The sequence below is a fragment of the Hyperoodon ampullatus genome (genome assembly GCF_949752795.1).
Source record: "Hyperoodon ampullatus genome assembly, chromosome: 3".
In the NCBI taxonomy this organism is placed as follows: domain Eukaryota; kingdom Metazoa; phylum Chordata; class Mammalia; order Artiodactyla; family Ziphiidae; genus Hyperoodon; species Hyperoodon ampullatus.
The window spans coordinates 43,434,631-43,451,201 of NC_136916.1; the positions used below are offsets into that span (position 1 = coordinate 43,434,631).

Consider the following 16,571-nt stretch of genomic DNA (forward strand, 5'->3'; position numbering starts at 1 on the left):
ATGCCTGACTTTCAGGTACTGAGAGAGGTGGAAGCCTCTCTGTTCCGGAAGGAACAGTTGTAACAAAGTCCTCTGAACGGTATCTGGTCTACAGTAAGGCCTCAGTAAATATTAGCCATTATTATTTGTTAATTATACTGCCATGAAATCATGCATTTATGCTAGTCACAGCTTTTAGAAGAAAGCAAATGAAAACTAAATAAGGTAAAAATCTTAGGTTTTAGTGGAGGAAGAAAAGCAAAGAACTACCAAGGATGCTAAGGCTTCAACTCAGTTTCCTATGTCTTCAATACCTAAGTTTCCACACAATCAACATTTAACCACATTTCTGGCTACCGGTCCTTAAGGAGGGCTGCTGTGCACAGCAATGCCTGCAGGCCTCACAAACCTCAAAACACCTTTTAGGAGCTATGAACATTCCATTCTACGGCACTGTCTTTAGCACTGGTGTGTTTTGTTCCATCTTAATTGCTTTAAAGCAGGTAGTTGATGCTGAAGGTCCCTCAGGTTCTTGACTGCCCACTGAAGGAAAACTCATCCTCTGACCATTCCAGACAAATGGTAGTTTGTTCTAATTAGAAGGGCATGTTGTCTATAATGAAATAACATATTTTCAGGTAATTTTCAAGTTAAAATTATATTGTTTACATGCCTAAGCCAGTAGTTTTAGGGACTTCCCTGGAGGCGCTGTGGTTAAGAATCCACCTGCCAGGCTTCCCTGGTGGTGCAGTGGTTGAGAGTCTGCCTGCCGATGCAGGGGACACGGGTTCATGCCCCGGTCTGGGAAGATCCCACATGCCACGGAGCAGCTGGGCCCGTGAGCCAGGGCGCTGAGCGCCTGCGCGTCTGGAGCCTGTGCTCCGCAACGGGAGAGGCCACAACAGTGAGAGGCCCACATACCGCAAAAAAAAAAAAAAAAAAGAATCCACCTGCCAATGGGCTCGAACCCAGGGACCATGTGTTCGATCCCTGGTTTTATTGGGTTTGACCCCCCCCGGCCCAGAAAGATCCCACATGATGCAGAGCAACTAAGCCCATGCACCACAACTACTGAGCCTGCGCTCTAGAGCCTGCAAGCCACAACCACTGAGCTCGTGTGCCACAACTACTGAAGCCTGTGCATCTAGAGCCGGTGCTCCGCAACAAAGAGAAGCCACTGCAAGGGGAAGCCCGCGCACTACAATGAAGACCCGACACAGACAGCCAAAATAAAATAAAATAAAATAAAATAAAATAAAAATACTAATGCTTTAAAAAAAAAGACTAGCTTCACAGATCTTTTTTCTCTTTTTAAAAATCTTTTTAGGGCAGAGTCAAGATGGCGGTGTGGGAAGACACAGAGTATGTGTCTCCCCACAACTAGGGTGCCTGCCAGATGCTGGTGGGGGACCTCAACACCCAAGGAGATGAGAGGAACCCCCAAGCAAACTGGTAGGATGTGGGGGGACTGAGGAGGGAGGAGAAGTGGAGGCCGGACAGGACCAGCACCCCTGGGGGTGGCTGAGAGTGGGGAGGGGTTCCCACGCCTGGAGGGTCCCTCAGGGGCTCAGATCAGGGACCGTTTCCCCTGCCCAATCAGCCCAGCTCTCGGGCTGGGTTCTACGCCCTCAGAGGCCCCTCCAGGCCGCACTGGTCCTGGGGGCATAGGAGGGAGGCCAGGGGAGAAAAGGAGAGGCAGAGAGGAGGGGCCCTCCAGGACGGGAGGAGCAGGAGAGGGCAGTACTCCCAGGTGGGGTCCCCTGGCCTCTGAGACCAGAGGCAGAGGCACGCCTGGGCCCCTTCTGTTCCTTGAGCCTAAGCCTCACCCCCCACCCCTCCCAGGGCCTTTTCCAGCCCTGGGGCCTAAGCATAGGCCCCGCCCACTGCCCAAACCCCACCCCTGCTTAGGCCCCGCCCTCCACAGACAAAGCCTTTTCCACCTTTTTTTTTCCTCTCCTCCTCTTTTTTACTATTGTGGTTCTGTTTTACCTTCCAGTTGTTGTTTCATCTATATTTTTACTTTTATATTCTTTCTAACATATCTGTTAGTTTCTTAGTCTAATTTTATTTTTTACTCTGTTGTCGTTCTTTTTTTTTTTTTTTTTTTGCCACACTGTGCAACTTGTGGGATCTTGGTTCATGAGCCGAGGGTTGGGCCGAAGCTCCTGTGGTGGGAGCTCCAAGTCCGAACCACTGGACTAACAGAGAACCTCAGACTGCAGGGAATATTTATTGGACTGAGGTCTCCCAGAGGTCCTCATCTCGGCACCAAGACCCAGCTCTACCCAACAGCCTACAAACTCCAGTGCTGGTAGCCTCAGGCCAAACAACCAGTAAGACAGGAACACAATCCCACACATTAAAAAAAAAAAAAAAATGAGATGGCAAAAAAATATGTCACAGATGAAGAAGTAAGGTAAAATCCTACAAGGCCAAATAAATGAAGAGGAAATAGGCAAGCTATCTGAAAAAGAATTCAGAGTAATGATAGTAAAGATGATCCAGAATCTCAGAAGTAGAATGGAGGCACAGATTAAGAAAATACAAGAACTGCTTAACAAAGATCTAGAAGAACTAAAGAACAAACAAACAGAGATGAACAACACAATAACTGAAATGAAAAATACACTAGAAGGAATCAATAACAAAATAACTGAGGCAGAAGAACAAAGTGAGCTGGAAGACAAAACATGGAAATAACTGCCGAGGAGCAGAGTAAAGAAAAAAGAATGAAAAGAATTGAAGACAATATCAGAGACCTCTGGGACAACACTAAACGCACTAACATTCAAATTATAGGGGTTCCAGAAGCAGAAGAGAAAAAGAAAGGGTCTGAGAAAATATTTGAAGAGATTATAGTGGAAAACTTCCCTAACACGGGAAAGGAAAGTCACCCAAGTGCAGGAAGCACAGAGTCCCATACAGGATAAACCCTAGGAGAAACACACCAAGACACATATTAATCAAATTAACAAAAATTAAATTCAAAGAAAAAATATTAAAAGCAGCGAGGGAAAAACAAAAAATAACATACAAAGGAATCCCTGTAAGGTTATCAGTTGATTTTTGCAGAAACTCTGCAGGCCACAAGGGAGTAGCAGGATACACTTAAAGTGATGAAAGAGAAAAACCTACAACCAAGATTACTCTACTGAGCAAGAATCTCATACTGATTTGATGGAGAAATCAAAAGCTTTTCAGACAAGCAAAAGCTAAGAGAATTCAGCCACCACAAAACCAGCTTTACAACAAATGCTAAACAAACTCCTCTAGGAGGGAAACACAAGAGAAGGAAAAGGCCCACAAAAACAATCCCAAAACAATTAAGAAAATGTTAATAGGAACATACATATCAATAATAACCTTGAATGTAAATGGATTAAATGTCCCAACCAAAAGACACAAACTGGCTGAATGGATACAAAAATAAGACCCATATATATGCTGTCTACAAGAGACCCACTTCAAACCTAGGGAAACATACAGACTGAAAGTGAAGGGATGGAAAAAGATATTCCAGGCAAATGGAAATCAAAAGCTGGAGTAGCAATACTCATATCAGATAAAATAGACTTTTATCCATTGGACAGATCATCCAAACAGAAAATAAATACGGAAACACGAGCTTTAAATGACACAACAAACAAGATACATTTAATTGATATTTATAGAACATTCCACCTGAAAGTGGCAGAATACACTTTCTTCTCAAGTGCACATGGAACATTCTCCAGGATAGATCATATCTTGGGTCACAAATCAAGCTCTGGAAAATTTAAGAAAATTGAGATTGTATCAAGATTCTTTTCTGACCACAATGCTATGAGACTGGATATCAATTACAGGAGAAAAACTGAAAAACACACAAATACGTGGAGGCTAAACAGTGCACTACTAAAAAACCAAGAGAACACTGAAGAAATCAAAGAAGAAATTTAAAATATTCATAGGAACAAATGACAACAAAAACATGACAACCCAAAACCTACGACAGGCAGCAAAAGCAGTTCTAAGAGGGAAGTTTATAGCAATTCAATCTCACCTCAAGAAACAAGAAAAATCTCAAATAAACAATCTAACCCTACTCCTCAAGCAAACTAGAGAAATAAGAACAAAGAAAACCCAAAGTCAGTAGAAGGAAAGAAATCATAAAAATCAGAGCAGAAATAAATGAACAAGAAATGAAGAAAACAATAGCAAAGATAATAAAACTAAAAGCTGGATCTTTGAGAAGATAAACAAATTTGACAAACCCTTAGCCAGACTCATCAAGAAAAAAAGGGAGAGGATGCAAATCAATAAAATTAGATATGTAAAAGGAGAAATCACAACTGACACTGCAGAAATACAAAGGATTATAAGAGACTACTACAAACAACTATATGCAAATAAAACAGACAACCACGATGAAATGGATAAATTCTTGGAAAGGTACAACTTTCCAAGACCAAACCAGGAAGAATTAGAAAATATAAACAGACCTATCACAAGTAATGAAATTGAAACTGTAATTAGAAATCAAACAAAAGTCCAGGACCAGGTGGCTTCACAGGTGAATTCTACCAAACATGTAGAGAAGAGCTAACTCCAATCCTTCTCAAACTCTTCCAAAAAACTGCAGAGGGAGGAACACTCCCAAATTCATTCTACGAAGCCACCATCACCCTGACACCAAAACCAGAAAAAGATATCACAAAAAAAGAAAATTATAGACCAATATCACTGATGAACATAGGTGCAAAAATCCTGAACAAAATACTAGCAAACAGGGCTTCCCTGGTGGCGCAGTGGTTGAGAGTCCGCCTGCCGATGCAGGGGAAACGGGTTCGTGCCCCGGTCTGGGAAGATCCCACATGCCGCGGAGCGGCTGGGCCCGTGAGCCATGGCCGCTGGGCCTGTGCGTCCGGAGCCTGTGCTCCGCAACGGGAGAGGCCACAACAGTGAGAGGCCCACATACCACAAAAAAAAAAAAAAAAAAAAAATACTAGCAAACAGAATCCAACAGCACATTAAAAGTATCATACACCATGATCAAGTGGGATTTATCCCAGGGATGCAAGAATTCCTCAATAAATGCAAATAAATCAATGTGATACACCACATTAACAAATTAAGGAATAAAAACCATATGATCGGGCTTCCCTGGTGGCGCAGTGGTTGAGAGTCCGCCTGCCGATGCAGGGGATACAGGTTCGTGCCCCAGTCTGGGAAGATCCCACATGCCGCGGAGCGGCTGGGCCTGGAGCCATGGCCGCTGAGCCCGCACGTCTGGAGCCTGTGCTCCGCAATGGGAGAGGCCACAGCAGTGAGAGGCCCGTGTACCGCAAAAAAAAAAAAAAAAAAAACCATATAATCATCTCAATAGATGCAGAAAAAGCTCTTGACAAAATTCAACACCCATTTATGATAAAAACTCTCCAGAAAATGAACATAGAGAGAACCTACCTCAATATAATAAAGGCCATACATGACAAACCCACAGCAAACATCATACTCAATGGTGAAAAACTGAAAGTTCCTAAGATCAGGAACAAGACAAGGGTGTCCACTCTCGCCACTCTTATTCAACATAGTTTTGGAAGTCCTAGCCACAGCAATCAGAGAAGAAAAAGAAAGAAAAGGAATCCAAATTGGAAAAGAAGTAAAACTGTCACTGTTTGCAGATGACATGAAACTATACATAGAAAATCCACCAGAAAACTACTAGAACTAATCAATGAATTTGGTAAGGTTGCAGGATACAAAATTAATGCACAGAAACCTCTGGCATTCCTATACACTAACAATGAAAAATCAGAAAGAGAAATTAAGGAAACAATCCCATTTATCATTGCAACAAAAAGAATAAAATACCTAGGAATAAACCTACCTAAGGAGGCAAAAGACTTGTACTCATAAAACTATAAAACACTGATGAAAGAAATCAAAGATGACATAAAGAGATGGAAAGATATACCATGTTCTTGGATTGAAAGAATCAATATTGTCAAAATGACTATACTACCCAAAGCAATCTACTGATTCAATGCAATCCCTATCAAACTACCAATGGCATTTTTCACAGAATTAGAACAAAAAGTTTTACAATTCATATGGAAACACAAAAGACCCCGAATAGCCAAAGCAATCTTGAGAAAGAAAAATGAAGCTGAAGGAATCAGGCTCCCCGACTTCAAACTATACTACAAAGCTACAGTAATCAAGGCAGTATGGTACTGGCACAAAAACAGAAATATAGATCAGTGGTACAGGATAGAAAGCCCAGAGATAGACCCACGCACATATGGGCACCTAATTTACAACAAAGGAGGCAAGAACATACAATGGAGAAAAGACAGCCTCTTCAATAAGTGGTGCTAGGAAAACTGGACAGCTACAAATAAAAGAATGAAATTTGAACACTACCTAACACCATAGACAAAAATAAACTCCAAATGGATTAAAGACCTAAATGTAAGACCAGACATTATAAAACTCTTAGAGGAAAACATAGGAAAAGCACTCTATGACATAAACCACAGCAAGATCTTTTTTGACCCACCTCCTAAAGTAATGAAAATTTAAAAATAAAATAAATAAATGGGACCTAATGAAACTTAAAAGCTTTTGCACAGCAAAGGAAACCATAAATAGATGAAAAGACAACCCTCAGAATGGGAGAAAATATTTGCAAGTGAAACAATGGACAAAGGATTAATCTCCAAAATATACAAACAGCTCATGAAGCTCAACATCAAAAAAACAAACAATCCAATTAAAAAATGCATGGAAGACCTAAATAGACATTTCACCAAGGAAGACATACAGATGGCCAAGATGCACATGAAAAGATGCTCAACATCACTAATTACTAGAGAAATGCAAATCAAAACTACAATGAGGTGTCACCTTACACTGGTCAGAATGGCCATTAGCAAAATATCTAGAAACAATAAATGCTGGAAAGGGTGTAGTGAAAAGGGAACCCTCCTGCACTGTTGGTGGGAATGTAAATTGATACAACCACTAGGGAGAACACTATGGAGGTTCCTTAAAAAACGAAAAATAGAACTACCATATGACCCAGCAATCCCACTACTGGGCATATACCCTGAGAAAACCATAATTCAAAAAGAGACATGGGGGCTTCCCTGGTGGTGCAGTGGTTGAGAGTCCGCCTGCCGATGCAGGGGACACAGGTTTGTGCCCCGGTCCAGGAAGATCTCACATGCCACGGAGCGGCTAGGCCCGTGAGCCATGGCTGCTGAGCCTGCACGTCCGGAGCCTGTGCTCCGCAACGGGAGAGGCCACAACAGTGAGAGGCCCGCATACCGCAAAAAAAAAAAAAAAAAAAGAGACATGTACCACAATGTTCACTGCAGCTCTATTCACAATTGCCAGGACACGGAAGCAACCTAAGTGTCCATCAACAGATGAATGGATAAAGAAGATGTGGCACATATATACAATGGAATATTACTCAGCCATAAAAGGAAACGAAATTGAGTTATCTGTAGTGAGATGGATGGACCTAGAGTCTGTCATACAGAGTGAAGTAAGTCAGAAAAACAAATACCGTATGCTAACGCATATATATGGAATCTAAAAAAAAAAATGGTACTGATGAACCTAGTGGCAGCACAGGAATAAAGATGTATACATAGAGAATGGACTTGAGGACATGGGGTGGGCAGGGGGAAGCTGGGGCAAAGTGAGAGTAGCAGCGACATACATACACTACCAAATGTAAAACAGTTAGCTAGTGGGAAGCAGCAGCATAGCACAGGGAGATCAGCTTGGTGTTTTGCGATGAACTAGAGGGGTGGGATAGGAAGGGTGGGAGGGAGGCTCAAGAGGGAGGGGATATGGGGATATATGTATGCATATGGCTGATTCACTTTGCTGTACAACAGAAACTAACACAGTATTGTGAAGCAATTATACTCCAATAAAGATCTATAAAAGTAAATAAATAAATAAATTTAAAAAATAAACATAAATAATGATGATGATAAAAAAATAAAATAAACATCTTTCTAATTCAATTATACTTTCTGGCCCAGATTCACCCAAGATCAAGGAGAAACAGTGAATAAGAGCAACAATAAGGAAAACTGTCAGAAAAAGGAAATAGTTTAGATTTCCAAAAGGTTAAGTTTTTGAAATAAACTTATATAGTTCTACTCTTAGAGGATTTTTCAAAGCAGAATAAAGGTACTGGATGGCAGAAAGCATCTCACAGAAGTGGGACATCTGGTCATCCTAGCCCTGAAGCAATGTACATAAAAAGTGCTATTTTTAAAATGAAATAAATGTGAATACCCTATCTTGCATAATTGTAAATGCGAACCCTTGCCAGGGAAATGTGGAATCTAAAATTGACTAATCCAAGCAAATATTTATGTACAATAAATTTATTTACAATAAATGCTCATCATAGTACATTTCTTATTACAGTGAAAATGCCCAACAGTAAATAAATTATGGTACACCCAGATGATGGAATATTATGGAGCCATTAAAAACATTTTCAGTGAATATTTTATAGGACTTCCTTGGTGGTCAGTGGTTAAGACTCCGCACTCCCAATGCAGGGGGCACAGGTTCAATCCTTGGTCAGGAACTACAATCCCACATGCCGCATGGCGCAGCCTAAAAAAATTTTTTTTTCATTAAAAAAAAAGAATATTCTATAACATAAAAATTATCACAATACATATTAATCTTAAAAATCATAAAAGTTAACATTATGAATATAGATAAAAGACGAAGTAAATTAATGGTTGAAAATAATCATCTCTGGATGGCAGTTTTTAAAAAAATTTTCTTCCTTTACGTGTTTCTTTTTTTATTTTTTAAATTTTATTTATTTATTTTTGGCTGTGTTGGGTCTTTGTTGCTGCATGCAGGCTTTCTCTAGTTGTGGCGAGTGGGGGCTACTCTTCGTTGTGGTGTGCAGGCTTCTCATTGTGGTGGCTTCTCTTGTGGAGCACAGGCTCTAGGTGCGTGGGCTTAGTAGTTGCAGCATGTGGGCTCAGTAGTTGTGGCTCACAGGCTCTAGAACACAGGCTCAGTAGTTGTGGCACACAGGCTTAGTTGCCCTGCGGCATGTGGGATCTTCCCAGACCAGGGCTCAAACCCATGTCCCCTGCATTGGCAGGCTTATTCTTAACCACTGCGCCACCAGGGAAGCCCCCTTTATATGTTTCTGTATTCTCCAAATTGTCTACAATATATCATTCCTATAAGCAGAAGAGATATTACTGAAAAGGCAATTTTTAAAAAAATTTTTTGGCTGCGTTGGGTCTTTGTTGCTGCACGTGGGCTTTCTCTAGTTGGGGCGAGCAGGGCTAACCTTCGTTGTGGTGCGTGGGCTTCTCACTGCGGTGGCCTCTCTTGTTGTGGAGCATGGGTTCTAGAGCGCGGGCTCAGTAGTTGTGGCACACGGGCCCAGTCGCTCCGTGGCATGTGGGAACTTCCTGGACCAGGGATGGAACCCCTGTCCCCTGCATTGTCAGGCGGACCCTTAACCACTGCACCACCAGGGAAGTTCCCTGAAAAGGCAATTTTTTAGAAGTTTTTCCAATTAATCTCCATTTTTATTTTTAACTCTTTCCCACTTTTTCTTACCCTAATCTAAGTCTTAAGATCTAGGGCAGTGGCTCTCAAGCAGGGGCAGGGGGAAGGGGGATTGCTCCCCAGGGAACAATTGGCAGTCTGTAGACAATATGGATTGGCTATCACAACTAGGGGTGGGGGATGCTACTGGATCTAGCAGATAAAGGTTAGAGATGAGGCTAAATATCCTTCAACATGCAGGACAAGCCCCCAGAAAAAAAGAATAGTACAGGTTGAGAAATCTTGGTTAGAATGAAGAAAATGAGTATAAGCAGGGAGATTGGGTTAAGATACAATATTAACTGTAGTGGTTTTAATTTTCCATTTCTAAAATAAGATTTAACAAATACACATTCTGAATTGATGAAAGTTTAGTCCAGATTTTGACGCAAATTTATTATTAAGATATACTTTTCCTAATTTTATGGAAAATATCTCTAGCAGTTCTGCTCCCAAACTGAACATGATGCTTATCAAACTAGAAGATTTTTTTCAGCTTGAGCATAGAGAGACCAAATCTGTTTAAAAGCGTTTTAAGTACTGCTATAAAAATGTTTTAAAGTGAGCTCATATCCTTAAGGGAATAGCTGACTATCTTATTGTAATCACTCCAGTATGATAAGATGAAAAACTAAGTTCTAACTAGTCTAGTCTAACTAGTCAAAACTAGTCTAACACAAAAGTGTTTGTTTGAAACACATACACACATACACAGAAAATGATTTATGTAAACTCACACAAAATTACTTCTATTTTGTGATGTCAGATTCAGGGAATGGTAACAAAGCAAGAATACATAGCTTTGAGGAAATGAAGTACCCTCCTCAATCTAAATTACTAAATAATTCACTCCATAAGAAATTTGGTTATAACAAAGCACAAGAGAGCATTAGGAGTGGGTACATGAACTACAGTCAGTAGTACAGGATCAAGAAGTAGATGACACGGAAAGTAAGAGAGCAAAAAAAAAAGATTAGAACACTGTAGATGTATAATGGATGATTTGAACAGTCAAAAGGGGGAAATAAGAAATTTTGCAACTTATCCTTGGGTGAAAATGGGGTAAGAGAATGATGTTTGCATACAAGGATGTGAAGAAAATAAGGGGAAATAAAATGCTGAGGAAATATGGCAGAAAGAGATCAGAAGGAAAGGTGACATAGGGTTCAGAGCCCCCTAAATAAGACTGAATAAAAAATACTTTTTAAATCATCTATCTCCGATATGCTTTTTTTGTTTTAGTTGAAGTACAGTTGATTTACAATACTGTGCTAGTTTCAGGTGTACAGCAAAGTGATTCTGTTCTATTTTTTTTCCAGATTATTTTCCATTATAGGTTGTTATAAATATAATTCCCGTGCTTTGCAATAAATCCTTGCTGCTTACCTATTTTATATATAGTAGTGTGTGTATCTGTTAATCCCATACTCCTAATTTATCTGCCCCTCATATGCTTTTATCAACATTTGCATTTGATTCTCCATGGCCTTTTTTTTTTAATTAAAAATCATTCTCTAGGGGAAAGATAACCAATGTCCTCCTAGTCAAAACCCTCCTATTCATCTTCTCAAAAATCAGAAAAGGAGAGGCAGAACTCAGTCACTTTGTCACTTTTGGTGACTGATTCATAGTGGACATTGGTTGAGGGTAGCTGCTTTGTTCTGTCTCTCTAGCACTATTCCTTCTGATGGGGAACAGCTTTCAGCCACCTCACCAGGTCTGAGTAGGACTATCAGTCAGGATGCCCCATCCTCCCTCTGGCCTCTGAGATGAGCAAGACTGGACTGCTCATGGTCTCCCTCCTACCACCTACTCGGCACACAACCACAAGCAAGGACAACCAGAATTCCTCTACCAGGCTCTCTTTCTCCAGGCCCAGAGCTAGACCATGTGGTCTGCAGGTGCCATTGACCCTGAAAAGAGCTGTCCTGAGGATGAAAGCAATATCAAATAGCAGTCTGACATGAAAGCCAGTGACAGAGAGCTCCAGAGGTACCATGTCAGAGCCTTGAATCTAGCCATGCCTGGGCTTTCAGGGCATCTAAGCAAATAAAATACTTTTTGGCTTTGAGTTGGGTTTCCATCACTTCCAACTAAAACAGCTTTGGCTGGTAAATTGTTTAACACTGTCAAAGAGAGGTTCGGAAAGTCAGTGTATCAGAATTATGATCCATGAATTAGCCAGATCCTTTCTATTTATCTACCACATCTTAGCTGATATCATAACTTGAGATAATGAGTTTCATATGTGTAAAACAGTGGTTACAGTAGAAATTCATTTTAAATGACATATTTATTTATTTCAAGAACTAACAAGTATCCTTACTAAACTGAGATTTGATGTTATAAACTTCTAATCTTGGTGTTAAATAAATACTTTGCCATTTTCCCACCTCACCTTCATCTTTCTGAAGAGTCTGTCCTTTTAATCTGTCTAGCCTCTTCACTGCCCTGATCATTTTATTTCTCCCATTCTGAAATTCCTTCAGAATGTATTTATCAAGAGGGAACCCCAGACTTCTCTGGTGGCACAGTGGTTAGGAATCTGCCTGCCAATGCAGGGGATACGGGTTCGAGCCCTGGTCCAGGAAGATCCCACATGCCGCGGAACAACTAAGCCCGTGCACCACAACTACTGAGCCTGCACTCCAGAGCCCGCGAGCCACAACTACTGAGCCCATGTGCCACAACTACTACCCGTGTGCCTAGAGCCCGTGCTCCGCAACAAGAGAAGCCACCACAGTGAGAAGCCCGCGCACCACAACGAAGAGTAGCCCCCACTAGTCGCAACTAGAGAAAGCCCACGTGCAGCAACGAAGACCCAAAGCAGACAAAAATAAATAAATTTACAAAAAAAAAAAAAAAAAAGAGGAAACTCCAACCACATACACAGGATTCCTGGCCAGGACAATGCATGTTTTTGTGTGAGTGACTAAAGAGAGACAAAACTTGTCTTTTTTTTATGTCCCATCTCCCTCCAGTCCAGCACTGTGCTCACACTTTTTTTTTTTTTTAACTTTTTGGACGTGCTGTGTGGCATGTGGGATCTTAGTTCCCCGACCAGGGATTGAACCCCCGCCCCTTGCAGTGGAAGGGCGGAGTCTTAATCACTGGACCACCAGGGAAGTCCCTGTGCTCACATTTTTGAACACAGCAGCACATCGGGCCAAAGGAGGTAGATAGACGATCTTCATGAACACTTAGGAGTGGATAACGCACTTTTCCCTTGATTTCAATCAAGTTTGCAGCCATTATTTTGAAACTAAAGCATAATTACATCATCCCTAAGCTCTATAATTGGCAAAAAGCCTCTGTGGTACATGGAGATGTTTAATGCAAATGGCAGCTGGTTAAGGAGACTTTCAACTGAGAAGGGCTTTGAAGCGAAGTGGAGACTGTCTGAGGCATGAAGAAGCCGAGGATAAGTTTCTGCAAAGTTTTAAAATCTCTATCAGCACGAACCCTGATGGACATTACTACCAAGGTAGATGAGGCAGGAGAACTGTTAAAGGGCAGAACTGACTAAAGGGCATTTTAGCACACTAAGGACCTAAGGAAACAAGGCATCAAAAGCAGACACCATTAGTAAAGGTAAGGTGGTAAGTGTATGAATAAAAGATTAAATAAACCACTTAAACTCCTTTCCAACTAGTCCCACCTCCCACTGTCAGTGAAACTCCATGGGAGTCACACCCAAGGTCAAGTCTCTATATTCAGTTATCAATATTGCTTGAGCTAAGGTGGAATCATAACATACATTTTTGAAAACAAACAGACAACTCTTTCCTCTGCCCCAGCGGGCAAGCCAACTCCAGTAAACTCTTTGAATAAGCTGGGGAAGAGAAGGAGCTAAGCACCAACGAACTTTTGAGGGTGATAGAAATGTTCTATATCTTGTTTGTGATGGTGGTTACATGACAGAATATATTTATCAAAATTCATTAAACTGTGTACTTAAAATGAGTGATTTTTAAAAAATATTTATTTGGCTGCGCCAGGTCTTAGTTGTGGCATATGGGGTTTTGGTTGTAGTACACGGGATCTAGTTCCCTGACCAGGGATCGAACCCAGGCCCCCTGCATTGGGAGCGTGGAGTCTTAACCACTGGACCACCAGGGAAGTCCCAAAATGAGTGAATTTTATTAAATGTAAATTATACCTCAATAAAGTTGATTAGAGAGAGACAGAGATACAGAGGCAGGAGCCAGAGGGAAGGGAGAGGACAACCTCCCCAGGTAGACAAATGGGGAAAGTCTGGGAAAACTACTGTAGGACAGGACACGCCTGTTGGGGTGGAGTGGTGTCGCCCACACAATATTTCACCTAGGGCCAGACCTTATTCCATAGATCAGCCAGGAGTTTATACTTCTGATAATATCTCATAGTTTGCTAGGAATTACCTAAAGTGGAGACAGATAAATCCAATCCATCCTCTAGTGGGCCATGTGCCCCTAGATTCTCCCGATGGAGGCAAAATTCATGATAAAGTGAAGAACACAGAAGCTAAATTACCCTCCTCTCCCACAGTCTCCTATAGGAAAGTTATCCCCCCGACTCCACCTCAACCTTTTGGAGGTTGACGTTAAATCCCTGGAACCCCATTCAGACCTTCCTCCAGTATCCCCTTACTTCAAAAAGCTAAAAGCACCAGGAAGAATTAAACTGTTTATGTGGCAGTAGCAACTCTCATTAAAATTATAACTTTTTTGTAATCTTTTAGCCACTGGGCAATACACCAAACTGTCACACTTCAGGAAACAGTAACAAATTTCAAGAGGGGATCACAACCATTCTGCTTTGCTCAAACAGTCTAAAGAAGTATTTCTGAGCCACTTACAAATTCCAGAGTCAGCAAAAATTCATGATATAATGAGAATTAACTTCCAGTTTCCAAAGCTAGAGCCACTGGTGTTAACTTACACTATTCCCTCTCCTTCTCTTCCTGTATCTACTCCATCACAGAGACCTGTCTCTCACACTTTCTGCCTGCACTTCAATCTACCAGACTTTCATCACTTTCCATTTTGTTTCCTACAACAGTTTCCTTGGTCTCCCTGGCTCCCAGCTCTCTTCTCTATTACTCACCCTGTTCAACATGCCTGAAAAAGTGCTTACTTGTTTAACCACTCCATTATACCCTGCTTCATTCCTACAAGTAGACTGATCATCCCAAACCATTATTTTCTGTTTCTCTCCTGTTTAAATATTTTTTCATCCATCCAACAAATATTTAATGAGCACCTACTATGTGGAAGACATTGTGCTAGGCTCTACAGGAGGTAAACAAACCCTGACCAGCATCTCAGGGGGCTTACAGTATTGTGGGAGTGGCTTACATATATACAGATAACTATAATAAGATAGAAATGTGTACAGGTCATTAAGACAGAGAACTGTCAGCTGGATGTCAAGTAAAATTAGAATTGGTAAAGAAGAAGTAGACTATGAGACAAAGAAAAAGCTACAGAGGCTTCCAACCTGAGGGACTAGGAAAATAGCAGAGCCATTAACAGGCCAAAGGACATCAGGAAGAAATATAGATAGAAGGAGCATGACAGGAGACTTAAGAAAAGTGGATGTAGTTGCCAAAGCCCAAGTCAGGGAACATGATCAGAGATTTCTGTTCTGCTTTAAGATGCTGGAAGCAGTCTAAGAAATGCAATTTCAACACCAAAATATTAGAATTTCCAGGATTGATGATTTAAAGGGACAATGGCATAGAATATAAAATTGGGACTATCCCAGAAAAAATCTAGTCCATGCAGCTTCAGCAGGTATGAGGAAATATGGTGGGAAAGGAAGATTACAGATATACAATCTACTGGCCTAATAGCTGTTTCATCTAAGTAAAGTGTACTTGGCTTCTGGAGTGAGTGTTTTAGACTGTTTCTGTACTGTTAGAAAATTCAGCATCCTGACATACTATGGGACTCCTAATTAAACTTCAGGTAATCTTGGCCATTCTACAGCATTTATGTGGTACCCATGGTGTCCGGGAACTTCATGTGAGGATGACTAGGATGCCATTTTATTGCTATTGGTGATCCATCCAGGTCTAATTAATAAACCCTGCTCCACAAATGCTGAATCCTTTGAAGTTGCTGAAAGTAGCTACAAGTGATGTCATCATTCAGACACCCACTGGAAAGTCAAGACCAGCAAATATTTTCAAAACCAGAAACAATAAGATATCACAACCACCTTCAATTCTTTCAGGAACGAGTCAGGTGGATCTAAAAATAAATCAACACACAACTCTGTGATTATACTAAAAACCTTTGAATTGTACATTTTAAATTGGTGAATTGTACATTATGTGAATTATATCTCAATAAAGCTGTTATTTTAACAATCAACAAACATGTTTTAACCAAAATGTTAGTTTCCAGAAATGTTATATCCTAGTAACCCGGCTATTGCCTTTAAAATGTTTATACTGCTGGAAAAATTTACAAAAAGGAAGCCCTGCTTAATTGCTGTGACAAAACCATTATCATTTTAGCTAAAAAGAATAAACTGAATGGCCTTTTGTCTTTCACTGTAATAGGAGCTGATTTCTATCACACATCAAAATCTGCCTTTAAGCTCTGAATGACATTTTTAAAAGGGCACTTTTCAAATTTAACCACTATGTTGAATACCATAATTATGGCATGTCACTATTATATCTTTCCTTGTAGTCTACCCTCAGAATTTCCTTCCCTATAATCTTCTGCAAGGGGAAAATCCTTGTGTTTATATACAATTTAAAAAAAATTTTTATTTATTTAGTTGAGTCTTCATTGCTGCATGTGGGCTTTCTCTAGCTGTGGCGAGCAGGGGCTACTCTTCATTGTGGTGCGTGGGCTTCTCACTGCGGTGGCTTCTCTTGTTGCGGAGCACGGGCCCTAGGTGCACGGGCTTCAGTAGTTGTGGCACATGGGTTCAGTAGTTGTGGCACGTGGGCTCAGCAGTTGTGGCACGTGGGCTCAGTAGTTGTGGCAAACGGGCTTAGT

At 40.9% G+C, this 16,571-nt stretch overlaps 1 protein-coding gene across 1 annotated transcript in view; it reads right to left on the reverse strand.

The window, feature by feature from the left end:
• MYO5A (myosin VA) overlaps window positions 1-11,575 on the reverse strand; it is a gene marked incomplete at both ends in the record, with an annotated part of 187,086 nt that extends 175,511 nt beyond the window's left edge. Inside the window, one exon of the mRNA XM_079699077.1 lies at window positions 11,390-11,575. Coding sequence (XP_079555203.1) covers window positions 11,390-11,575 — 186 coding nt within the window. The remainder of the gene's footprint in view (window positions 1-11,389) is intronic.
• Between the last annotated feature and the right edge of the window lie 4,996 nt (window positions 11,576-16,571).